This window comes from Denticeps clupeoides, chromosome 17 (genome assembly GCF_900700375.1).
Source record: "Denticeps clupeoides chromosome 17, fDenClu1.1, whole genome shotgun sequence".
Classification (NCBI taxonomy): Eukaryota; Metazoa; Chordata; class Actinopteri; order Clupeiformes; family Denticipitidae; genus Denticeps; species Denticeps clupeoides.
In genome coordinates this window covers 3,160,725-3,186,405 of record NC_041723.1, presented here as the reverse complement: position 1 = coordinate 3,186,405, position 25,681 = coordinate 3,160,725, and the positions used below count along the sequence as shown (strand labels likewise).

Genomic DNA, 25,681 nt, shown 5'->3' with positions numbered 1-25,681 from the left:
ACAACGTTTTTATTTTTTTTCTTACCTTCTTCTTTAGTGAAGGACTGAAACAGAGACAGTGCCAACCTCTTAACTCAACCGTCGGCGCTGCCCTAACATGCTAATGACAGAAAGTTCTGATGCTTGCAGCCTGCAGCGGTGTTGAGTCTCCGGTGGGTTGCTTTGGTTACGGCCCTTAAAACCCCCAGCGCTGACGGCATCGTATAAAAAGGAGCGCTGATGCTTTATTTTGTCTTATTGGGAACACTTCCAAAGACAAGTAGTGCATAAGCACATCTGATTAAATATGTGCAGGTGGTCTCCTCCGGAACGAATGTGAATAAAATGACCCCCTCCCCCCTCCCCCACTCGCAAGCGGTACTCATGACATCATCGTCGATGAAGGTGTACATGACTGTCCCTTTTCTTCCCGTTCATTCACCAAGTTGCTCACAGTGCAAGTCAATAAGGGGAACAGATCCAGTCGCCATGGCAACGTGCTGCGGCTAAAGGCAGGGAATGAATGACTCATCATTATTGTCTTGTATCACCCTTTTCCATAATAATATTAAAGAAAGAAAAGAATAAAGGAAGTAAATAGAAACCAAAGTCTTTAGTAGAAAAAACTAATAAAATAAAAATCAAAGAAAGGCCATGTTGTTTCAATTTTATGTGCAATTCTCAGCTCAATTCTCCAAAAAAATATAAAAATCACAACATCATCATTAAATTAAGCCCAGGCACATAGATTAAATTAAAACCAAAAGACAAAAACCATGATCATCATTATCATTTAAAAAAAAAAAAAAAAAAAAAAGTCCTGAACACAGCAGAATGTGAAACCTTAAGGCTCCACAGACAATACCTGCCTTGTCAAATACTGACCTTCAGAAGGTACGGTTAACGTGGGCTTTCACATCCCACTCAATGGCAAAACACAGCAAACTAAAACAAAAATACTGGGATTATATCTTCTTAGAAATTTTGTATAAAACAAAACTTCTAAAAATCTCTTTGGTGTCCACTGTCCAAAATTAAAATTATACGGACATAAAATGATTTCACAGATTGTGCATATATAAATTGAGATGCATCGCACACCATGAACTACACAGGGAAAATATGTCCTATACAGTGTTCGTCATTACCAACATATCTGTATTAGATATTGCAAAATGTTCAAATTTAGACGAGGATCAGATATGCAGCAGACGTTCCATGAGCCTCCACTTCTGTACTATGGAGTGGTTGTCTTATGAAAAATATACTGTAGAAAATTGTAATCACAAATGAGCAGATCTGAGGCACTGGTGCTATATACTGTACAAAGCCATTTTCAACATAAATATATATATATTTTTTTCAAGTCTTTAAACATTTACAATTAGAGCCCTATTTTTACCTTGGAAAATTGGAATAACCAAAACATTTAGAATGTGAGGACAAAAAAAGCTAACAAAAGTAAACACTAACTTGTGTTCAAGTGCTCATCATGATTCAGGTTTGGCTGATGTAGACCCCTGAACAGATAGTGAACAGATAGTTGGGTGGACGTAGTCAATAACAGAGAGTAGGCGGAGTCTGAATCACACATAAAAGTACTCTATTGGCTGAAAAATTAGCCAAAAAGCACAAACCGAGGCAGGGCGTCTGCCTATTCACTCTATTTGGCAAATACAGAGATGATGTATGCATCTCAACTGGAGATGGGTCAGGTAGTGTTGGAAAATGCACAGATGGGGGTGCTACGCCCACCATAGATGCTATTTTAGGACCACCTGAGTGAGAATGCGGACAGACAAAAATCCTTTATGTCTCACACAGCATTAATGTTACCAACAACTGCTCAGTCCAACACAGTAATAGCCAAGTTTCATTTCAATGTTGGCCCAAATAGAGACGTCTGTGGGGATTCGAAATGTTCTTGCGCAACGCCAATTAGAACAAATGCACTATTAATCTGCAGGACACTTGCATCCTCGAGCGCTTACCCACAACAAAGGCAAAAAAATGACAAAAGTAAATGGGTTAAAGCGTTGGGGCAGATAAAGCTGGAGTTGGAGCAACCCAGATTTCTTTTGAACAAGGGAGTTGTGAGCAGGCGGGAGGAAAGATATTAATCAGCAGCCCCTACAACACCGGAAAAAAAAATAAGCTGGCGTCTGACAGCAGAAGAACAAAAAAAAAAAAAAAAAAAAAACGGCTATATGGGACAAGCAAAGAGTCCAACTTTGGTTGAGGTCTTAACAGCGTGTGCGTGGACCTCCTCTTGATAGGTTCCATCGGTCTGTGTATTGGAAGCTGAGCTCACACCAGAGGCCGTGGTCTGGGTGCATGTGAGGGCGTGGAAGCAGATTCCTCTTGGGCATAGCTGTCCAGGGACTGCTGACTCTTGGAGTCGAACAGGGCAGAGAGAGCTGGGGGTGGAAGAAACAGATGACTTCTTTTAATGACTGAAAGCCTAAATATGAAGCTTTGTAAGCATTTTTAACAGAGCAGACTAATGAAAACTATTAAATATGTATTCAAAAATAAGGAGCTTTAAATTGGTCTTAAATCCTTATTATAGGCAATATGTAAATTTCCCACTGGTGGTACTAATAAAGGACCATCTTATGGTGAAATTAGAATATTCAGTTTTGTTAGTAGTGAAAACTGAACTAAAAAGGCATGATGGGTGGGGATAACATTGCAATTTCAACATTTATGAATTATTAGCCTTTTTTTCAAGCAACACTCACTTCTCTGCCACGGTTTTGTGTAAATCTAAACTTATTATTGCTGTACATAATGGGCAGGTCAGATAATTCCATTCCAATGTCCTGGTAGCAAATGTGTGTGTGTGTGTGTGTGTGTGTGTGTGTGTGTGTGTTACATACACTTCAAGGTCTTGGAGTTGGTGTCGCCACCGCTCTCGCACACGGCGGTGAGGAACTCGTCCACTTGCTTGAGCGAAAGAGAGTTGTGCAGCGTCTCCAGTGGGTAGATAGAGGGCACCATGGAGCAGCCTTCGAACCCTGCAGCCAGACGACACACAAAGCACCGAGCGTCCAACACACGTCTCCAGCACGAGCTTTTAAACAACCCCGCATTCACCCACACACACACAATCCACAAAGCTATTTTAGAATCAGCTCACCACACACTGAGCCTTTGGGGAGTCACATGCCTAATTTTCACGACTGACCCAGAAGCAGAGCACTGAGGAACATGCCGTTGCTAGAGCTTCATATCATACCACAGGCACCAAGGCCAAGACTACGGTGGCACAGAGCAAAACAATGAAAACGGAAGAAAAAAATTCTGTGCAATTGCAGCCACACTAGTTCACCAGATGGAACGCTCAGATGAACTCCAGGAAAATTATAATCTGGACAGATCAAAGACCATTTGGTACCTTGGTTTCACGTCCTTTGTAAGTGTTGGTGAAAGTAAACCAAATATCCACACCAGATAACAGTGGATCGTTTATTCTAAGTTGAGGTTTAATATCGATCTGGGAACCTGGCTCATAATGTTCATAGGTCCGAAATGAAAGAGCAGCAGCTCATTCCGGGCCCTTCTTACTCCAGTAATTAAAGAATAAAACGGCATCTTCAGAAGGAACAGCGTGCGTGTGGAGGGGTTCCACACAAAGCGTATTTCATGTTGGATTTTATGTCCCAACCAGACAATCACATACAGAGAGTGGTTAAGCCTAAACCTCGAAGGGCAGATTCTCAGAAAATGTTTTTTTTTTTTGTTTTTTTTACCAAAGTCTGAGACGCTGTCAGAGCAGATAAGGTGGATGGATGGGTGGCGGCTCTACCCTCAATCTCTCATGGATGAAGTGAAAAGTGAAGAGACAGCACAGCACACTGGGACATGGTGAAATGTGTCCTCTGTACTTAACCATCACCCTTGGTGAGCAGTGGGCAGCCATGACAGGCGCCCGGGGAGCAGTGTGTGTGGGGACGGTACTTTGCTCAGTGGCACCTCAGTGGTTGGGGATTTGAACTGGCAAGATCCCTGATTACTAGTAATAGAATATACACCATACTAATTCATTTATATTCTCCTTTTAAAAATTATTATGAGAAGTAACATTACACATTCAATTGTAATTTTTTAGTCAGTAGTGTTATTTATCCACAAAGAATCAAACTATTGACTATTGAACAAGACATATTAGATGTGAGTCTCACAACTGCTGTGACTAAAAGGCAAGAGGTGGTTCATTTGATGAGCTTTGTATGAATATGTTGTGACATAAAAAGCTGTCAAAAGTAGTCAGTTACTGCTTAGAACTTATTCTTCTGTCTATTTAATAAATACTTATTTAAAAAAAATTGTATTAAAAATCATAAGATGTGAGATTCCTGGTCCATCTTCTGGGATCTAGTCCTATTCCAGGCTCCCCCTCTGGAGTTACTTGTAAGTTGTATTGTGCCATGCCATGTATGTCTAGGTACCATCAGAAGAGTTAGAATACATTGCTGATAAATAATGGAGTCAGATTAACAAGGTCAACGAAGTGCCTGAAGTCCAAACTTCAGGCCAACGGGTGGGCTTTACACTTTTATCTTTTTTTTTTTTAATTATCTAAACTTCTATCTAGTTCCAGACGGAAACCGTAAGACAGTAAGACAGAGTCCATTTATCAGATTATCCAGGATAATAAAAGTTCTCGTAGGTCTGACACCGTTTCTGTAATGAACTGGGCTGATTGGCACCCAGCAGGGCTTACGAGATAAACCAGAGCGGCGCTGTTTGAAAGGCGCTGGGCTTTAATTAATGAGTCCGATCAGCTTTAGTGAAGGGAATTCACAGGCCCGTCAATCAGGGCGGCCTGAGCTCACTGGGCGGCCCGCGCAGCTTCTAATAACCATGGCGATGTCACCCGTCCACGGTTTTCACTGCTTAAGAGGCCTTCAGCCAAAGGCTGCTGACTCTTAAATCGAGTCGTACGACATGTAAGGGTCCCCTAAAACTTTTCTGTTGTGTGGAGGCGTGACCATTGATCCGAATGGACAACTCACTTTTTTGTCCATTAAATATGATTCTTCCAACCTGACCTCTTGAGTTCTTCTTCATGAAGAACATAAGAACCCCAGTCGAAAGATGAAAGACTCAGCTGACTGCAGAATTCCGACTATATTCAGAACATTAAACTTTCCAAATGCTTGAAGCTCCGTCGCGTCTGCACAGCCGAGGGCAAAAGAAACAATTTGCGGGTGGATTTCATGCCTGTGGCTTTGCCGGCATGCAGAGGCGCAGGTGTGATGGCTTCTTTTTTTTTTTTTTTTGTACAGTGGATCTCAAATTACTATGTCTGATAAGGCATCAAATGCTACTGCCAAGGCTTTAGCGTTTCTTTTCCTCCATACATGCATGGAAACATGCTAACAGAGGCAGTTCTCTTCTTTTTTTTCCTGTGTATTTAGATTTTTGCATTTGGAGCATCAAACAGCATAAGAGCTCATTTGAATGCAGAAAGAAAGAAAGAAAGAAAGAAAGAAAGAATCAGCCGGCTGCCTTCATGCAGGAGGAACCAGACGGAGAAGAAAAAGAATGCGTGACAGAGGAAAAGTAAGAACGAGTGAGGGAGGAGGGGCTTCGGGGGAAGAGAGGAATGAAGGCGAGGAGGAGAAGCGGGGTGAAGCTGACCGGAGAGGCACTCGGGGGGGTCCTGCCCCGAACTCAGCCACTTCCTGAGCAGGCGGAGGTGGTAGGAGCACTGGTGCAGGTGCTGGGCTAGAGCTGGGTTACAGGACAGACCTGGCAACAGCTGGAGCACACGCTGCTGCCGCTGCTCCTCCGCCGGCTCTGAGAGAGGAACAAGCAGGGGAGGGCAGGGGGAGAGGAGGACAGGGTTAAGAGGAAGAGGAGGAACGGAGGGGAGGACTTGTGAGATGGCGGTACAATCAGGACAGGGACGGGCAGAAACCACAATGGGACAGAGGGGGAAAGGATGAGAGGAGGGAGGTGAATGGAGAACAGAGAAATTGAGCTGCTGGAAGGGTGAGGTTAATGAATAACGATGCAGTGTCTCTTATAAACATATTTACTCACAAATATTTGGTTTTAAACAGCATCATCAATAACATCTGAAGGCCCATAAAAACATGGAGCCCATGACAGAATCTCCCTTTACCTTCATGGCTGCTCTGCACACCAGAGGAATCATTAGAAGCAGCATCATGATCAATTACATGACTAAAAAGCTGCCTGTAGGAAAACTTACATGTAAAAAGCTGCCATCACAGCAGAGGTTTTCTGCTTTGAAGAAATTAAAATACTTTAGCCCAGCAATGTAACAGTTAGTACGTGGTACTAAAAAGTCATTACTAAACTCTCTCTCTCACACACACACACACACACACACATATTAAATAAAAAAAAATAATAATAAAAAAAAAAAAAAAACAATATATGGTAGAATATATTATCTCTGTACCAAGAAAATATTATGATATGTAAAAAAGTCTGGGATGTCCTGCAAAAATTGACAATAGGCTCAAATAACAAATAAAAATCTTAATATTAATCATTTGTAATAAAAAAGTCTATTATTATAACTGATCATTGATGTTTTGTTATTACTACAACTGGTTTCGGAATCTCACTAAAGACAAGGGTAGAAAAAAGGGGGAAGTGAGTCGTCATTGTGAAACACTGCAGCCCAGTACACGGTGACACAACGAAATGTGTCCTCTGCTTTTAATCATCACCCTTGGTGAGCAGTGGGCAGCCATGAAAGGAGCCCGGGGAGCAGTGTTTGGGGACGGTGCTTAACTCAGTGACACTTCCAATTACGGGTATGTTTTCTGACCCGCTATGGCAAACCACTGCCCCGGAATAATTAATATCAATGGATTAATTTTACATTATTATGTGTGGACATTATCATTGGAGCTGGTTGATTATCACTGTAGTTAAAAAAGTTGTGTTGCACTGGCTGCTGCCGAAGCGGACGAAGACTGTTAGTGGTGACACGCTGACGAGTTAAACCTAGTTACCATAGTGACCGACTCTTTACACAAGATGTTTGTTATTGCACGGCTCTTTAAGATATGTGTGGTCACGGTTGCCCAAGTCTGAAAAATGCATGGTCACGGTTATCCAAGTCTTTGCTTTGCATCTGCCTCATGTATCCATACGGTAGTGTGACCCTCTGTAGGTAGAAGTGGCACAGATGAACGGAATCGTGTTACGATCCAGAGAAATGATTCAGATTTAAAAATATTCTATCGGTAAGGAGGACACAGAGAGTCAGTAGAGTGACAGTGATGATGTACTAAACTGCAGTAGGAGTTGCATGTTTGCAGCGTGAACGTAGCCAAGCACTCAACACAGAGACACACCATCAGACTGAAGAGTAAATGTGTTGGGGTTACAGATTCTCCAGTGAGACAGAGGACGGTCCAGCGATACCCCTCACATGAAAGTATATCTTCATGTCCTCAGATATATTCATGTGGAGCGTGCATGCAGGTGTCCCTTGGAAAGCAAGAATCATCCACTAGACCAGAGGGGTGACGGGGGTAAAAGGAAAATCAGGTTAACTGAGGGATTGTGGAGGGAGAGGGTGGAAGGTCACATTTACGAATCACACGAGTGAGGAGAAGTTTGTGGAACACCACAATTGTCCCACAAAATTACAAGAGAAGGAGAGAGAGAGAGAGAGAGAGATTCTCATCTCCTGAGGACATGCAGGGCAGGCGTGAGCGGGAGGCTGACTAGAAAAGAGCAGACATACCGTTAGTTGGATGCCTGGCAAATGACACAGAAAATCTCTTTACTGCCGGCATAGAGAGCAGCTCTGAGGAGAAGAAAGAAGCAACTGGCGTTACGGTCAGGGCAGGTTTGTGGCCAGCAGTGAGGAAAAAGAATGCATATGCAGTCTTTTTTTCTCTTTTCTTTAATCCAGCAGTGGGACATTCGGCTCGCAACAGCGCAGCTGAAACATCGTTTTAAAGCAGAAAACAGAAATGAACATTTCGCCATTTTAGCAGCTTGGTAATTAATTGCAAAATAATACTTATTTTTGCACCCCAAAATAAGTATTCTTTGAGAACCTTTGAGATTTAAGTTTTCTATGTCCTTGGATTTGTAGCTCAATACCGTGACATGGCAAAATTTCTGTTTGCGTTGGTCCATTCCCTGAGAAGACAGGGACCCCCAGTGGACACAGTTGTCAATGCAGATGTTGCCAAAAAGTGAGAGGAAGGTCGGTCCGGACCCTGAAATGCACAATTGTCTGTACGCCACCACCTACTCTTCTGTTACATTTATATACAAAATTAATGTGTCATTTACATTTAATATGTAATATTAAACTTTGTTAAAAGCCAATGTGTGATGCTGTGTCGACACCATAATCTAACGAAACCCAGACGTTTGGTTTATCCCAATGCTGTACAACACAAAATGCAAGACAACAAGGTCTGCAGGCTTGAGGCAATGTTAATGCGTGCACTTTCATCCACTGACCTTACTGAACTGTTTCAACAGCCCAGCAAGGCCTCATTCAGGCGTGTTACGCAGGCAAACACAAGAGTTAATCCAAACCGGTTCGGTTCGGCTGCGGGATTTACTATGAACAAGTGCTGCTGCGCCGATTGACTATGAAGGGATCAGGGACTCACAGTGGACTGAGCAACATGGGCTCAAAAAAAAAAAAAAAAAAAATATGAATGATTAGGTCCATGTTTTTCCCCCTTGAAAAGAGGAGTTGAGAACATACCATCTCTATGGGAACTCCTGGGGAACAATGGCTTTTTGGGGTGCGTCTGTCCAAGCTCCTGTAGGTTGGGGGCACTAGAGGACGCTCCCAGGCCAGCAGCACTGAAGAGACCGGAGCATATGCCCCCTGCGAGGAAGAACCATGGTGTGAGGGGAGGGGTGTTGTGTTAGTTCTCACGTTAGACATGTTATGGGGTCATTAAGGGAGGCTTAGGAGTGCTTTACGTTGAAATTAATGTGGCCTGTCCAACTCCATGGAAGCATGGAGCCACTTTTCACACACAGGTCTGTGTGTGTAAGCAGGGACATAAACGCCTGGATAAATATCGCGGCTTCTGGTCAGTCTTGGATTTAATGTCCTGAATTGAATGAACTTCAACAAATTTCAATTGTTGGACAAATTAAGTGACCAATGGATAACTATCCAGGAATAAGGAATAATATTATTACAATAAAAGGTAAGTCATTTGTACTAGATTACAACTGTCACATGCATTTGAGTAAAGCCAGAGCCCACCGTAGAATTTGTACTCAGTCCACATACACTCAACCTAAGCACTGGGATGAAAATGTATTATATTAAAAACTTTATAGTAAAAAGTGTTAAGTCATTACTGTTTTTTTTTTTTTTTATTAGTGTTGGTTCAGCACAGTGTTTCAAACACAGCAAAAAAAATTCTATGCAAACTGCCTAAAATCAAGCAAAAGTACCTGCTAACATGGGAAGAATGTTACTAGAATAATAAAATCTTACCAATTTCTGGAAATGAGGCCTTGTGTTTTTTTTTTTTTTTTTTGGTACCATGCATTTTAGAGCGCGCAGTACACGTCAGAGTAGATACTGGTAATGCACCAGACATCTATATCAGACATCTGCGTTAAACACTAGATTTGAAGGATTAAGCCTGATCCTATACCGCAAGTGAACTTCTGTGAAGTTCCCCATTCAAAAACTGACCCTTTGCATCCAGCTTTGTCACCTCACCAATTAAACCCCTAAAGGTCAGCTCTGATGTTTAAGGATGCAGTTGGGATTGAGGTCCTGCTGATAACGGGATCGCAGTCTTATTCACAGTGTCACCCAACCGATCTGCACTTTTATATACACTCTACCATGAACTGTAGTTACCCAAACTGCATATTAACAGCACAATAATTCACTTTGTCAGATTATTGGATCTGTCTTTGATTCCACTGCTGTTTACATTAATAAAATCTGATACCCTCTTGAGATTAAGTGTATTCAAGAGGGGCTGGATGGCACTATGCTGGCTCATTAAAAAGGCTTTTTCCATCCACGCTGGGAATGAAGCGACACAGATATGATAAGACAGGAATAGCAACCAGACGCAACTGGTCTCCTTATTTAGCTGCGGACTGGCAGGAGGGCTGCATATTCCTGGCCTTGTTCTCAAGTCTCTGTCCACAGATCATCCAACTGCCCGAGAAGTACCACTCTGACCCGAACGGGTCACTTACAGCACCCGGCGAGGTGGCACGTGCTGCTGACACCAGCAACAAGGGGAATGTTGCTGCAGTGGTACTGGCACAGGGTGGGCAGTAGAACAGTGGAAACTCACCCAGGCCGCTGGGCTTCATCTCCGGAGACTGGCGAGAGCAGGACGGGAAGAGGCGATAGGCTGATGCCCGTGAGGAGGAGGAGCTCTCAGACAGAACCTGCAATAACAAGTGACCACATGCGCACACGGACACAGACCTCAATAGTAGCATACGTGTAACCCTCTGAAAAGGGCAGTGACCTAAAGAGAGATACCTCGTACCTCCATGGAGCCAGCCTTCCTGTTACGGATAAGCGGCGACCTCTTCTGCATGCTGATTGGCTCGATCAGCACAGCTCTATCTGGCTCGTCCTGTGATAGGTCCTCCAGACTTCCCGGGTCAGTTTGCTTCTCTTTGTTCTGAAGTATCACACAAAAAAAAAAAAAAATCAACAAGATATATTTCTACAAGAAAACACACACACACACACACACACACACACACACACACACACAAACTCACTTCAGAAGAGGCTGGGCGAAAGCCAAAGCCCATGGGCACGTTGTCCCCCTCCTCACAGCCCTTCACCCCAGGACTGAAATGGAGCTCAACATGGAACCGCTCTTCTGACGAGGGATCCTGACCACACATACGTTCATGGAGAACATTAGTACATCTACAGTGAATATAAAGTGAGAAGCACTGTGGGAAATATAAGAAAATAACAAACCTTGTTGTTATCCTCATACAACATAATGACAATCTGAGTCATGTAATTCAACTCGGACACGGCATTGAGGTAATCCATGGCCTGCTTCCACTGTTCGTCCTTCTCCTCCTATAACAGACACCTTCATTAACACAAGCACCGTGGCCTTCAACCTGCACAGTAGATTCATGTCTTATTAGCTACGGAAGGCCAAAACAGCAGAGTAAACAGGAGCCACATTAAACAATGCATTTCATAGAACACTGTCAACTAGGAACTATGTATTATGACACCTCATCATAATTATCGGCAATAAAGTGCATAAGCCTGTAGGAAACATTGTGATGAGAAGCATGCGTGGCATAACATGAAAAACAATCACGTGACCATTTTAACACCTTTGTGGCTGTATATGCTACAGTTACATTAGTGATGCTTACATTTTTGACATGCTGATGTAAATGTGACACTAATATGTTGTTTATGTATCTATGGGCCTTTTGGGCTTCCACAGTGAACGGTGGTCAATGTTCAATGAGGGAACACTAACATGAAGTTGAACTGTAAACTGTGAGATTAAAAACAAAAATTATTATCTATTTGTATTATCTATTTGTATTCATTCATGTTTTTCATGAATGAACTGCACAAACACCGACAGCGTTACTCACACTGGGCAGGACTTACGTTCAACAGGCCTCCATAGCGGAAGATGCTGAGCAGGGAGTGGACGTGGCTCTCGCTGGTGAAATACAGCCGGGTCCGGACATGCCGACCCGGGGACATCACGCCCCGCGAGTACCTAAACCACCAGGGGGGATGAAAGACAAAGCCTGATCACTCACAGGGGTTCATTCGCGCGACCAACCACAAAGCAAGCGTAAGATCACGTGAACCCACAGCACTGTCAATTTCAACTTGCTTTACTTTCAGACATGTTATAGTTTAATTAATTTTTATATTTCTTCCTCAGGGTTACACTGAATGCTACTGCAATTGGTCACTTAACATAGTCAACAGAATAAGAAAAACTACAACGACCAAAACAAAGACAAAATCCTTAATCTAACTTTTTAATATGCACTTTGATAAGGAATCTACTGTATGTGCTATGGGTCTGCAAAACAAAATAGCATTGGCAAAGTAAGCGAACAAGCAGAAGTTATGCAGAATGTCTGAGACACCATGAGAATTACAGTGGGTGCAGCTTGTTGACGGCTTCATCTTCGTGAGTCCGCTGCAGGTCCAGCTGGATCTTCTTCACCAGAGGCAGGCAGTAGGCGTATGCAATGTCCAGCTTCTCTTCCCTGTTGATGCCGTACTCCTGGAAAACCATGACAACAGCAGGGAAGCAGAAGTAAAGACAGGTAAAACACACAAATTGTGTAGTTCGCGAATGATTCGTTCAAAACTTTAAGTGATTTGTTCGTTTCTCAGTTCAGTTGAGCTGTCAGCCGGTGCGAAAAATCAAAATCACTTTGTTTTGACTGCGCATATATAAAGCATTAGTTATAAAAATACATAAAATAGAATAATGGATGGTTGGGGTGTGAGGTGTGACAGCATGCTCTGGTGTTGGATGGTCTGGAAGGGTGGCATGTTCAGTAGCACACAGCAGGTAATAAGTAGTGTATAAAACCCGCAGAAAATGCGTGACTCTCATTGCGACAATTTGCAAGGGAACGGTGCATGTTCGGTGCGAGTCCTTCACTGCATGTACTGTGGGTACATGTTCAGTGAACGGATCACTCACTGAGCTCAATTTGCCTTTCTGACACACCAGGACACCGTACAATCAACAATGGAACACACAACAAAACTACAATAAAAGACAAGATAAGGCATAATATTAAATATAACAGAAAAAATAATTAAACATACAGTATATACACACACACACAATAAATCAATTAGACAGAGCAAAAGAAAGAAAGGGCAATTTCTGTCCCAAGCATTTTAATGGCGAGAGTGAGTTTGTTCTACCTTCATTAGAGCAGATTAAACCAGATTAGTAGTTGTGTTTGGCGTGAATTATACAGTCCTTGTAATGGACCAGTTAAATAGCATACCATAGGACAGGACACTTGAAACATCATGATTTATAAACGAATTTAGGTTTTATAAAAAGGTGTTTGTCAGAGGAACACAGCCACAACACTCAGTTCGGGATTCACAGGCACCTCCCGCCAGGCACTGAATGATACGGTGAACAAATCTTTTGAATGAATATTTTTAGATAACCGTTTCCGAAGAACTGCTGTGCCCATCATTACCCGTTAGTACCTGTGGGATGATTATGTCAGCCAGGGCCCGTGACAGGCGGAGGAGCTCCAAGGTGTCCTCCAGGCCCAGTGAGGCATTGTGCTGTGTGTCGTACTTGATGCAGTCGTAGATGTCCGGGATCTTGCTGATGTCGTAGCGCCCACTCTTGGTGCGGAAGTCCCGCTCCAGCTTCGACCAGCGCTGCAGCATGAGCTCCAGCGTCTCGCTGTGATACAGCTGCAGGTCTGGCGGAGAAGGGTGGAGAGTCTGTAGCATCCTCAGATCAAGAGCAGGGGCTCAGCTGCTGAAAACGGGACGTACCTGCCGACTTTGGGTCCTCCAGCCTTTTACGGATCTGCCTTGTGAGGCTCTGGATCAGGGTGTAGACCTTGTCACAGGTGCTGACTGGATTACTTATGATCTTCATAGAGTTCACCAGAGAGAGGCTGCAAGACGGGGCCAACTGAAACAATGTTGTGTCCATTAGAAAAGAAATGTTCCATTTATATCAACAGAGATCTAGAATCGCACAGGACTGTGTAAAAGGCTCACCTTTTGGTAATCTTCCTCGCTGAAGATACGGTCTTTCTGCATGATTTCGTGAAGGCGGGTTTTGACGCGCTGCTGGCAGTCGGTGAGGGAGTCGCTGTCACTGTCCAGCAGGCCGTTCATGTTGGCACTCTTCACCATCTGCACCAGGATGGGCGTGAGTTCACCCTCCAGTGCCAGGAGTCCCTGCACATTAAAATCAAAAGTTTGCAAATGTTACTGGATTTCAAAAGTAATAATCTTCATCTTGATTGGATGCTTGTTTTGCATTTGGGTGGAAAAAAAAAACCTAACAATCCTAAAAAGATTCATCAAGTCACAAAATGGCATCAAATTAAATCATGCTCAGGAAATTGAGGAAAAACGGCACCACTGGGATAAGTTATACACAGCTAAGTTACTGCCCAGACATGGAAAAAGTCATCAAGGGGCCAGGAGCTGCAGAAATTTATTGAGCATGTCAAAATCATTTCACTGATATGGTCTGAAGAATAATGTGGAAGGACATAAGAAAAAAATAAATAAACAGATGAGATGCATTCAATTGCCCATCACCCACCCAAGTTCTGCCATTAGTTCTAAGACATGTCTGGTGCCATGGCAACACAACTAAACACCCAGAAAAGAACAGAAAATGTCAGACCTTTGCAAAAGCAGCAGCGGTCATCTGTACTCTGCCCTCGTCGGAGGCGTAGATCTTCAGGTCGTGTCGGTAGGTGCTGTGCAGCCGAAGAAGACCGCAGCCGGGGAAGCCTGCATAGTCGCCTTACAATAGAGGAGAAAGGATAGGTTAGACAGAAAATATCAATGACCAAACAGGAGCACAAAATCAGAGGTGATGGGGCCTTTCTAATATGCTTTTGGTTTATAGAAGCTAAAAATGGCCACCACATAAATTCAATCCTAAACTGTACATAGACAGGCAATAGCATTTGCATAATTTTTCATGCATGTTGATGATGTTACATGGGGAGATTTAGATGATTGTGGAATGTCATTTTTTTACAGGACACGTCTGACAAGCATCTGAAATCAGCCTTCAGGTTTGACAACGTTCTTGCACCGAGACAACATTGTTGACCCCTCCCCATCACAGTCGACAGTAAAAACAAACGGCTGAGCGCACATCAGTGGCATTAGTCACGTCCAATGGAGGTTGGGATTTTAGGTGAAAATGAAACTGCAACACGCCACAGATATTAATGGCAATCTCACAGTCCGATGCCGCCCTTACCACAGTCAATAGGGGATTCGCAGCCAAGGGACCTACGGTTAGCGTCTACCTTACAGTTCGAGAGGTGAAAAGAGAAAAGGACAATTGCATACTGCAAAAAAAAAAAAAAGAAAAAAAGGGGGGGGGGGCCTTCTGCCTCATGCTCTGAAGTGCGCTGGTTGTTTACAGCGTGCAGTGCAGAACTGTGCTGTATACAAGGCCCCTCTTTTCAAATGAGCTTTTATCATTGCTCAGCTTTGTGCTCACGAATGCATACGGAGTAATGCCGTGAGCAGGCAGTGTTTCCTGTATGAGTCACGGGGCGAAACATTGTTCTCTTGTCCAAACAGGATTCTGAGGCCACCCTAAGCGCACAGAAGCATATTTTTATTCCAGAGATTCTGATTAATGGACCCTTTACAGGTGAATTTTTTTTTTTTAATGATTGTTCATTTTTTTATAGTTTTGTGTCCTAAAGAAGTTGTTTAAAATGGGGGGAAAATGGGATTGACAGCTTTCACAGACCATACTTCCTCATTCTGGATGATGTAAATGCAACAAGTGCAAAAGTAGCATGACCAGTATTGCCAGATAGCAAAGTGTTTCAGCCCACTTAAGTCCACAAAACGTTCTGACAATTATGTAACTGATGCAGTTACTTATTATACCTAAAATGAGATTTGGATTCATCAATTCCCAAATTATCGAATACAAGACCCAAGACCAATCTGGCAACACTGAATTTAAGATCCTGTCTCCTCCCTCCTCCTTTGTTTCTCAAAATGGTGAACTATTGAATCTGACGTTTCTGTACACATTCACCATTTTAAGGAACTGCATTGGCAAAGTCTTGACATGATACTAGCCCTAGTCTTGATGTTTGCGACACCGGAGAATAAAATTTTGCTGATGTGCCTCATAGCTACGACACGTTCGGAATGACGTTCAGAAACACACCGCTCCATCTGTCATTTGTTAAAGAAGGGTGTTTCATGCAAAGCAACAAGCATAACTAATTCTAATTTAGTCGCTTGCACTCCTGACGAAATGAAGGCTTTGGATGCCAGCCTCTGTGTGGTGTACCTTGTCCTCCGGGGTACATGCAGCGGAAGGCCCTGCCCAGCTCCTCAGCCTGCACCCTGCCTGCAGGCGTCAGCTCCCCGCCCCATTTCAACACCAGCAGCAGAGACGGGCCCTCTCTCTGAGAATCTGCAACGGAGAGAGATACCAGAAAGACTTACACACGCGCGCGCACCAACAAAAATACTCCCAAACGCACGTGCACAGGACACGGGGTGGCGGAAAAGCTGACTAACAATACCGTAGCTCAGTCTTAAAAACTGTGTTTATTTACATATATATATATATATATATTTAAAAAAAAACACTTTCTTTGGACCTTTCTGCAGGAGTTTAGCCAAGACCAGGGGCATGTGCTCTGACATTATGACAGCAAAATAAAGTAAGACTTTAGCATTAATTGAGCATTAAACCTTTTTAGGGTTAATAACAGATAAACAGGATATGAACAAGATTGACATATACACACTCATTCATTTGTTGCCACTTTATTTATCCCCATCTCATTACATGCAAAAGTACAGTAATGAGAAGCCTTATACATTTATTAATATCAATCTATGTCAATCCGGTATTTAACTATTTTACTTAAATATTCTTTTTTTATTATATTTCTTATTACACCTTCACTAGAGGTTTGGATGTATTGTAGTAGCACAGCCTAAAGATAAAAATGTATATATAAATTATTCATAAGTACATATTGTTACGGAGTTATCTGAGACTCTGACGCTTTGAATGGTCTCGAATAATTTGTTGGAGACATATGGAGAAATACAACTAAGTATAGCTACCGTGAACAGTGTGCACGTTCATAATTTTTAGCAGCTCCATCTAGTGGTGCTTTCTTATAGGACACAGATAAGCCTTCGAAACAAAGATTTAACTCTGTGCTTCCTCTTTGAACATACCCTCCTCTTCACTGGAGGCTTTGGGCTGGCCGTTGGGCAGATAGGTCAGCTGCACCTTTCTGTTGATCCCTGAGAAATGGCCGTACCTGCGGAGAGAGACAAGCCACAGGGCACAATGCATCCGAAACCCCGGCAGCATCTCTCAGACTCAAACAGCCAGCAGGCGCTCCGTCGCTAGCGCCGCCATGTTTCTGGAAACATGTGCCTGGGTGACCTTTTCGAGGCGGCCCACGTGTTAATCTGTGCCATACCAGAGCTGTCCAGTCGAATACGGCAGGCTTTGGGGGCATGTAAGACGATACCATCAGTGAGGCAGATGCAAAACAGTCTCTGGAGACGCTTTCAAAACCAGCTAGTTGCCAACCATCACCTTCTTCTTAACTGATTGTTTGGCTGTTCTATAGCATGACTACAGTTAGGGCAGCTTGGCAGAAGGTCATGCATACTGCTGGTTGTGAGAACTAACAGATTCCTGGAGATACAGGTTTGATTGAAAATAAAAAAAAAGGCCAATCAGGAGCACCACAGATACGCATTGCAGATACCAAATTGCAGAGAAGCTGTAAAAATTGGCCCTTTTGAACCTAAACAAGGTTCCTCCTGGGTCCTGTATGAGTGCTAGAGATCATGTTACAACCACACTAGATAACGCTCAAGTCCACGTGTCCTGAGTCATTATCTGACAGTGCAAAGCAATTGACTGATTAATCGTGTTCACGTTTAAAGGCGGACAACAGGGGTGAGCAAGGTTCAAAGGAAACTGTGAGAGATTAGGGACACTTCCAGGACCTCATGCATATTACAGCACACAGAGGAGAGGTTTTAAGATGAACTCAGGCTTCAGTGGGCCTTGTGGTTACTGCACGTCCCCAAATGGGACACTGCAGGTTACAGGCCGTATTTTGTTGGGGGGTTTAGTGGATGTTACAGGAGTCATAAGGGTCAAAAAGGAGGAGAAAGAAAAGAAAGGGGTGCATACTGATTTTCATTCACGCTGGATTCCCTTTGGAGAAAAGAACAGGGAGGGAGGGGGAGGAAAGAGACAAAAAAAAACAAAAAAATACCCATAAACGAAAGCCAGTGAGAGAAGCATTTAGGAGATGAAACAGTTGCAGTAGAGTACAGTGAAGGAAACCCATAGACATTCTCCACCCCAAATTCCCAAAGACTGCGATTACGGTCATGTCGACCCTCGCATGGAAGCAGGAGGGGGTAATGCGGTAAAACGCTCACTGCCTGGATACTGAAACGGGATCAGTTACATACCTGATACCGTTTCCTACTTTAGCTAGTGCTGGGCCTTGCTTATGCTTGTCCGATATGATGGAACTCATGGGAAGTAGAAGCTGTGCCCACCCGGCAACCCAGACTAGCTCCACCAAAGCGCTTAATTTTTTTTTATAATTGGACAGAAGCTGCCGAGAATGGTGGTCGTGGTACAGAGATTAAAAGAAAACGCCGAGAACGTGAGTGAACTTGAACACCCGCTGACCAAGAATTAAGCACGGCAGCAGCAGCAGCAACAGCTCACTCACATCTCCAAGACGGTCTTCAGCTGCTCCAGCTTGGACTTCTTCTCCTCGATCTCACAGTCGTTGTGCTGCACCAGCTCCAAAAGCAGCTGGCGGGCAATGTCCAGCACCTCCTGGCGACACGATCACACAGGGACGAAGGGTTCAAAATCTCCACCAACAGCCAGTGCATTCAGACCGAGATTCGGTCAGTACGGCTACGGAAAGCCAGGCGATTTTCTTCAGGGTGATTGTTTTGGTGTATTTAAGAGTTTAATTCAGCAAATCGGCCACATGAGACACATTTTCAGGGTAAACGCACAGCAGAGACGTCTCACTCACACACCTGCAGCTGTTTGGGCTTCTTTAATTTCAGCTTCCCTGACTTGTAGCCTCCGTACTTCTCAAAGAGGTCGAAGAACCTGCACAAATAGGAAGAACAAGCACATCGAGCAGAGCACTACAGGCACTCGCCGATAACCTAGAGGACCCAGGTTCAAATCCCACTTAATACCATCGTGTCCCTGAGCAAGACATTTAACCCTGAGTGTCTCCAGGGGGGGACTGTCCCCGTCAGGTGCCTGACATGATGATGGCGGAGACTCACATGGCGTTCCTCACTTCCATCTTCATCTTCTGCTTGGGCGTGCGGTCTCCATGGCGAACAACGGCAATAACGCAGCGCAGCTCCATCCTGGGGTGGGGCGGGGGGGGGAGGGAGACGTGAGTTACACCGAGAACAGCGCTGCAGGAACGTGCTTGTCGCACCCGGAGGGTTGGCGTCTTACGCCAACAATAAGCCGCAGCGTGTGCCGGGTGGGGCTCGACACGTAAACGACAGAATCACGCGTGCGTAAGCAGACCCTGCTGTTAAATTACAGGAATTCCTTATTACAAAACGTCCTTCTTGGACTCTTGTACAAAGACAATTATATATATACTAGTTTCACAAACCTAAAGATCTCCAAGAACGCCCAACCAGTTTTTCATAACTCTGTTAACCTGACCCATCAGGAAAAGCCCTTTTCAAATGTGTCTATTGTCTGTTTGCTATGGACGATGGTGCACCTAGACACTTCATATTGTATAAATGCATTGCTATTTTATAAAATTATATTTTGTTTCATCCTCGAGTTCTGCGATCGTGAGATCTTCGGCACTCACATGCTTCCTGAGGTTGTAGGCACTATGGGGATGTCCTCTGCTTCCATGGGGATGGACCAGGGGATGTGCAGCTGAGGCGCCAGTTCGCGCATCACCATGTTTCTGGGGGGGGGGGGGGGGGGGGGGGGGGGGGTGCACCACGTGAGTTCCGGCTCGTTGTGACCACACCGTTTCTCCCCATCTCCCCTAGACGATGTTGCGTGCATCAGAATATCAACAGGAGCGGTTTCAGGGAGCAGGGAGGGCGTCACCTACCCCAGAACCTTGGCACAGTCGTCGTAATACTTCATGGAGTTCTTCACAAAGCTGAAGCCGTTGACATCGCACACAAACGAATGGCCGTTGGCTCGGAGGAGGTCGAAGCCGCACACAGTTTGCTGCAGGGCAGAGAATTCACACACAAGACCTATAATAATAATAATAATAATAATAAAATAATAAAAAAATTTAATCAGGACGAACGCATTGGAAACAGACACTTACTTTGAAAGCCAGACACACTTTGCGCGCCACCAGCTTTTCCATGGCAGTGAGCATGACCGGATAGCGGATCTCTTTCCCTTCGCTGTCCCTCTCCACCTTCCCATCCAGAGCAGGGGACTTGCGGGCCTCGGCGTGGGCATAATCCGGGCCGACGGTGTAGACCTGGACATACACGCCATTCTTACGGAAGACGTTTAAACACCACGTGTGCTGCAGGATTATTATTATTATTATTCATACAAACTATTAAAAAAAAAAAAATAATAATAATAATAATCCACCTTCACATCTGTGCCGTCTGTGGGCATGAACTCCTCATAGATATACGAGCCAGTCTTTCGCACGGAGCTCTCCGGGGAGTAGACGCTGCTGCGGCTGCCGATCTGCAGAGGACAGGACAGTAAGGAGGACGGCACCGTACGGGAAACGCGGCGAACGGGGCGCGGGAAAGCACCTTCCTGAAGAGGCGCTGGCTCCCGCCCCCTGCCGAGGTGGGGTAGTATATGTAGACGTTGTGGTCCTCGGCACAAACTGGCTTCTCCACGAAGGGTTTGTGGAAGACCTCCCCGTTCACCTCCACGTGGTCCTCGCACTCCACCAGGTTACATTCTGAAGGACAAGGACAGCTGGGCTACAGGGACACGTACGTACTGACGAAAAATTGTGATACAACTTCCCCGTCCAACTTCTGCTCGGCACACGCACTACAAAACACAGCGTCACCATAAAACCAGAAAAAATGGACACAGCCGAGCACCTTCGGGCCTGTCGGGGTCTCTGTTCAACACAGCGTAGCGCGGCAGGTCGATTCCCTCTTCCTGCAGGATTCGGTACACCTCACGTCTAAATAAAAAAAAAATCACACACGCAGTTGGTTTCGTATTACTTTACTTTACTTTATTTAACAGACGCTTTTATCCAGACACCAGCAATTCTCATTCGATTTCTATAGAATATTGAGTTTACAAACTAAGAGCCCTGATAATGCTCAACTTGTCAGCGAAGAGCATGCTCAGAGATTGTTAGGCGCTAGACGAAGAAAAATTATAATGTATTTATACATTTTTGTATTGTTTGTGCAGTCAGGAGAGCAGCAACACACACACACACACACACACACACACACACACATACTTCACGCGTTTCCTACCTGTCCTGGATGAAGTACTGCATGTTGAGGTCATTGATGAGAAGCGGGCTCCTCAGTTGGACGTAACTCACCGCTTTGTCCAGTGGGAAACCTAAGAAACAGGAAGAAGTTTGTACGTAACGTTTGGAGGTTTCAGGTGTGTGTGTGTGTGTGTGTGTGTGTGTGTTTTAATGTGTGTGCGTGTCACCTTTGGAGTGAAATGAAATGAGGCAGTCGCACAGGGGCCACTTGTCCACCGGCTCACTGAGTATGACTTCCTCGGGGAAGATGACGACGGTGATGTACTCGAATTTGCACAGTCGCTCCAAAATCTGGGTCATGGGTTTGGACTTGGACTTCTTCATCATGGAGCAGATGCCCACAACGACCTGCCGCTCTGAGGACTGACGTGCATTTATCACAGTTCATTTTCAGCACCACCGCGGTCAAGAAGGCGGAGAAAAAAAACAGCCAGGAACTTACTGGGTCTTCCTCTTCTTCCTCCTCCTCCTCCTCCTCTCCATCGCGAGGCTCCGAATCGCTCCTCATACCTCCGTCCTCCGACCCTGGGCTCTCGTCGTCATCGCAGCCCACCAGGAACCTGGGCAGCCCCCCGCGGCCCGTCCCGGGTCGGCATTCAAAATGTGACATTCCAGTCAAGGGCCATCAGAGCGCAGCGAGCCCCACTGTGACATGTCAGGGCGCCTCTCGGCGGGGAGGTCCCGGGGTACGGGCAGAGGCATGGCGCCGCACGGGGCTCCCGGGCCTGCAACGCACAACGCGCACACTTCATGCAACCGCCACGCCTGATTATACACACGGCCATTCTTCAAGTGCGGAAAAACATTCAAAAGCCAGAACGTTCTATTCAAGATATTGGGGGTACACGTACTATTTTTTATTTATATTTTTTATTAGATCATGTTTAGATATTTTATGAATTTGTAGTTTTGAAGGTCCAGGGGGATTGTCCTGCAGGTCGGTGCGCCGTGACCTTCGCGCCGAAACTGATAAAGAGTCGTCTGTTTGTCCATCTTTCAATACGCGCATTGTATAAAAATAAAAACACGATTTACTGATAAACCGCACCCCATGAAAAGCACAATCTGCAGGGTAACGACCTGAAAGGTGGCAGACCCGTCAAAACCGTCACACCGAGCTCATTTCGTCCAGATATTACCGGGCCTCGTAAATCGGACGTCCTTCCGCGAGACCCTCCTGATGTTGGCCAGCAAAATGCGCGAATCGGCATTACGGTAATCATTCACATCACCAGCAGTTGTGACTACTGCGACGTGGCCTCTTTTCCCTGCATTTTTCCACCGATCACAAAGGTACGGGTCATTATAGCGGACAAATGCTCTGCAAGTATAAACATTTTGGAATTTAAGAGATTACGAGATCGTTTTAAAAAGCATTTCGCTGCTACGTTCTATTTTCGACCCAAAGTTCCGCGGCTGTGTGCAGCCTGGCAGGAAACAACAGAGAGCCGCGCCACACATTGTTGCAGAGGGCACATGACCCGTCTGCCTCCGCCCCGTCCCAGGAATAGTTCCCACCGCCGGGGTCTGTGGCCCCCCTAAAGATAACCCCATAACTCCATCCCAGAGGTGATGACAGGCGGGGGGGGGGGCAACGAGGAAAGACAAACTCGCAAACAAGCTCGTAAGTTAATGTAAAGATATACGTTAAAAGTCCCTGCGTTCAAACTAACACCCCTGGATCTGGTACTGGCGATAAACGTGCCAACCCACAGGTCACACACGAGTCGCGAAAGATGACGGTGGCATCAGCATCATTCTAGCAGCACCGGTTTACAGTACATATTTGAACCGAAAATCTGAAGGTTTCAAGCAGTGGGGTCTGGGTTGAAGGGTAAAAGATTTAGGCTTTTAATCATTTACATTTACGGCATTTATCAGACGGCCTTATCCAGAGCGTCTCACAGTCAGTAGTTACAGGGACAGTGTCCCCCCCCCCACCTGGGGACACTCGGGGTTAAGTGTCTTGCTCAGGGGCACGATGGTAGTAAGTGGGGTTCGAACCCGTGACTTGCTCCATATCAGAGAATAAATTCGTGCAGCTCCGTGTTCACGGCGCACCCGGACCAGACCGGTCCGCCAAATCGTTCACGCCGCTGTTAATCATTACTTCCCATAATCGCAATCGATCACCGGCGAGGTGGGCGGAGCCACTTCTTCTCTTTCCCCCTCAATCGGGAACTGGGGGTCCTGGAGAAACGGGGAGAGGGAATGGGCCCAGAAACTGTACACAAGACAACATTATTTTATACGTTTGACTCCCAGGAAGTCGCCAGAGACCAATTCGAATTTGTCGTTTCCCGCCCCGTCGCCCTCGGCGTCTCCTGCTTGTGGGGCGTCGCAGCCGGACAAAGACACAGGCGGGGGACCCCAAAACCAACGGCTGGCCCATACATTATTACCGCTGCGTTGCGTTGTTGCGCAACGTCTGCAGCGACTCGCCACTCCGGGAGGACGGCGCGTTAACACGCAGCGAGCAGGCGACCCCGACTGTCACCGAAGTTGTCCCGAAAAGTTCCGAACCCCGTCAGAAGAGCCCGGGCCGAGGCGGCGGCGACGTGCGGCGACACTCACTTGTCACGACGGGTGGGGTGGCGTCCGCACCCGACTTCCTCCTCTCTCCTCGCCAGCGAGAGGCGTGTGTGCGTGTGCGTGTGTGGAAACGTGAACGGGCTTCTTCTGGCCTTCGGCGGCGGGGAGGCGGCCGGCGCAGCGCGTCCGTGAGCGCCATCTACAGTACGGGATGTTGAGCGGCATTTACCAGACGCCCTTATCCAGAGCGACTTACAGTCAGTAGTTACAGGGACAGTCCCCCCCTGGGGACACTCGGGGTTAAGTGTCTTGTTCAGGGACACAATGGTAGTAAGCGGGATTTGAACCTGGGTCTTCTGGTTCACAGGCCTGTGTTTTACCCACTAGGCTACCACAGGATCCAGTGGAAGTGGGGGTTCAACACGGTCGATCACCTGGTAGAGGCAGTGATGTGAAAAATGTGAAAAATGAATCTGTTAATGTTTGCCCACATCTGAAATATCATATACAGTACAGGCCAAACGTTTGGACATTCAAGTTTGGACCTTCTGATTCAATGTGTTTTCTTTATGTTCATGACCATTTACGTTGGTAGATTTTCACTTTAGGCATCAAAACTATGAATGAACACATTGGAGTTGAGTTATGTACTTAACAAAAAAAGGTGAAATAAGTGAAAACATGTTTTATATTCTACTTTCTTTGCTCTGATTACTGCTTTGCACACTCTTGGCATTCTCTCGATGACCTTCAAGAGGTCGTCACCTGAAATGCTTTTCCAACAGTGTTGAAGGAGTTCCCAGAGGTGTTTAGCACTTGTTGGTCCAGCTCACCCCAAACCATCTGGATTGGGTTCAGGTCCGGTGACTGTGGAGGCCAGGTCTCCACTTTTTGTTAATTATATTTACATTTACATTTACAGCATTTGGCAGACGCCCTTATCCAGAGCGACTTACAACGTGCTTAAGTTACCATCGATGAAGAGATCAATTCCGGTTCACTAGGACCCCAACTATGAATACATCTATTTTATTCACTCTGTTGTAGATTCTGTACACAAAGTTCGACAACAAGAAAATTACAATTTAATCTAAATATTCTTTAATGAGGAAGGTCTTGAGCTGTCATTTGAAGGTGCTCAGTGACTGAGCTGTTCTGACCTCGAGGGGAAGTTCATTCCACCACCGAGGGGCCAAGACGGAGAAGAGTCTAGATGAGCGTCTTCCTTTTACCTTCAGAGATGGAGGGACCAGGCGAGCAGTACTGGAGGCTCGGAGTAAACGAGGTGCAGTGCGAGGTGTAATAAGGGCTGTACATAACTCCACATGTGTTCATTCATAGTTGTGATGCCTTCAGTGAGAATCTACCAACGTAAATGGTCATGAAAATAAAGAAAAGACATCGAATGAGAAGGTTTCCAAACTTTTGACCTTTACTGTATATATAACAGTGACATGTTCATATTCAACATGAATAAAAATCAAGTTCATGTGTGACCACTGTGTTTTAGTGCGATTCTTGTCCTTGGCGTAGAATCCACTTGTGGTGGGATGGCGCTCCGCCCTGGCTAAGGCACCGCCCTGCACCAAGTGTCCCGGAATGGGCTCCGGGATTTAACAATCTGATGCAACTTTTGCAGTAATCCCTGCAGTAATTAGGGGATTTTGTAACAGCTCATACGTGGTGGTTACAAGAGTTCAGCTACTTTCATTACAGATCAAGCGGAATAATTCGGTTTTATGCTGACGACTATGACTGCTCATGAAATCTAGCATCTAATGTTGTCAGACAATTTGCTACAAACAGTCAAACAAGGACTCACAAGGTTTCCATGTATTAATGTTGCATGGTTTCCATGCGCAGTGGAACGTTGCTGTAAACCTCCACTTCATTT

At 45.2% G+C, this 25,681-nt stretch overlaps 1 protein-coding gene across 14 annotated transcripts; it reads right to left on the bottom strand.

The window, feature by feature from the left end:
- Positions 1-380: 380 nt before the first annotated feature.
- On the bottom strand, positions 381-23,945 carry ppip5k1b (diphosphoinositol pentakisphosphate kinase 1b). Of its 14 annotated transcripts, none has more exons than XM_028957452.1 (31): positions 23,830-23,945; positions 21,698-21,980; positions 21,423-21,618; positions 21,236-21,326; positions 20,843-20,928; positions 20,540-20,694; positions 20,367-20,468; positions 20,086-20,247; positions 19,858-19,979; positions 19,603-19,704; positions 19,046-19,132; positions 18,785-18,860; positions 18,463-18,572; positions 17,907-17,930; positions 16,928-17,013; positions 16,020-16,145; positions 14,367-14,488; positions 13,727-13,909; positions 13,496-13,637; positions 13,196-13,419; positions 12,109-12,236; positions 11,600-11,723; positions 10,934-11,041; positions 10,726-10,842; positions 10,485-10,622; positions 10,284-10,380; positions 8,705-8,830; positions 7,718-7,780; positions 5,626-5,784; positions 2,859-2,996; positions 381-2,396 (listed from the first exon to the last, which is right to left on the bottom strand). In XM_028957452.1, exons 2-31 carry the CDS (start codon positions 21,863-21,865, stop codon positions 2,287-2,289), a joined length of 3,672 nt encoding a protein of 1,223 aa, XP_028813285.1. In that variant the 5' UTR covers positions 21,866-21,980; positions 23,830-23,945; the 3' UTR covers positions 381-2,286. The 14 variants fall into 14 exon arrangements, with proteins under 14 accessions (XP_028813285.1, XP_028813291.1, XP_028813290.1 ...); XM_028957454.1 differs by having other exon boundaries at positions 382-2,396; positions 11,600-11,714; XM_028957458.1 differs by lacking the exon at positions 5,626-5,784.
- Between the last annotated feature and the right edge of the window lie 1,736 nt (positions 23,946-25,681).

What these genes read in the sequence shown, in the direction of transcription:
- ppip5k1b (XM_028957452.1), bottom strand. Translation starts at nt 21,865, where the DNA reads ATGTCACATTTTGAATGCCGACCCGGGACGGGCCGCGGGGGGCTGCCC. An exon ending in GCCAGCGCCTCTTCAGGAAG is followed by an intron (nt 20,469 to 20,539) that starts GTGCTTTCCCGC and finishes TGTCCTCTGCAG; the next exon opens with ATCGGCAGCCGCAGCAGCGT. An exon ending in CTGAAGACCGTCTTGGAGAT is followed by an intron (nt 17,931 to 18,462) that starts GTGAGTGAGCTG and finishes TTTTCTCCAAAG; the next exon opens with GGAATCCAGCGTGAATGAAA.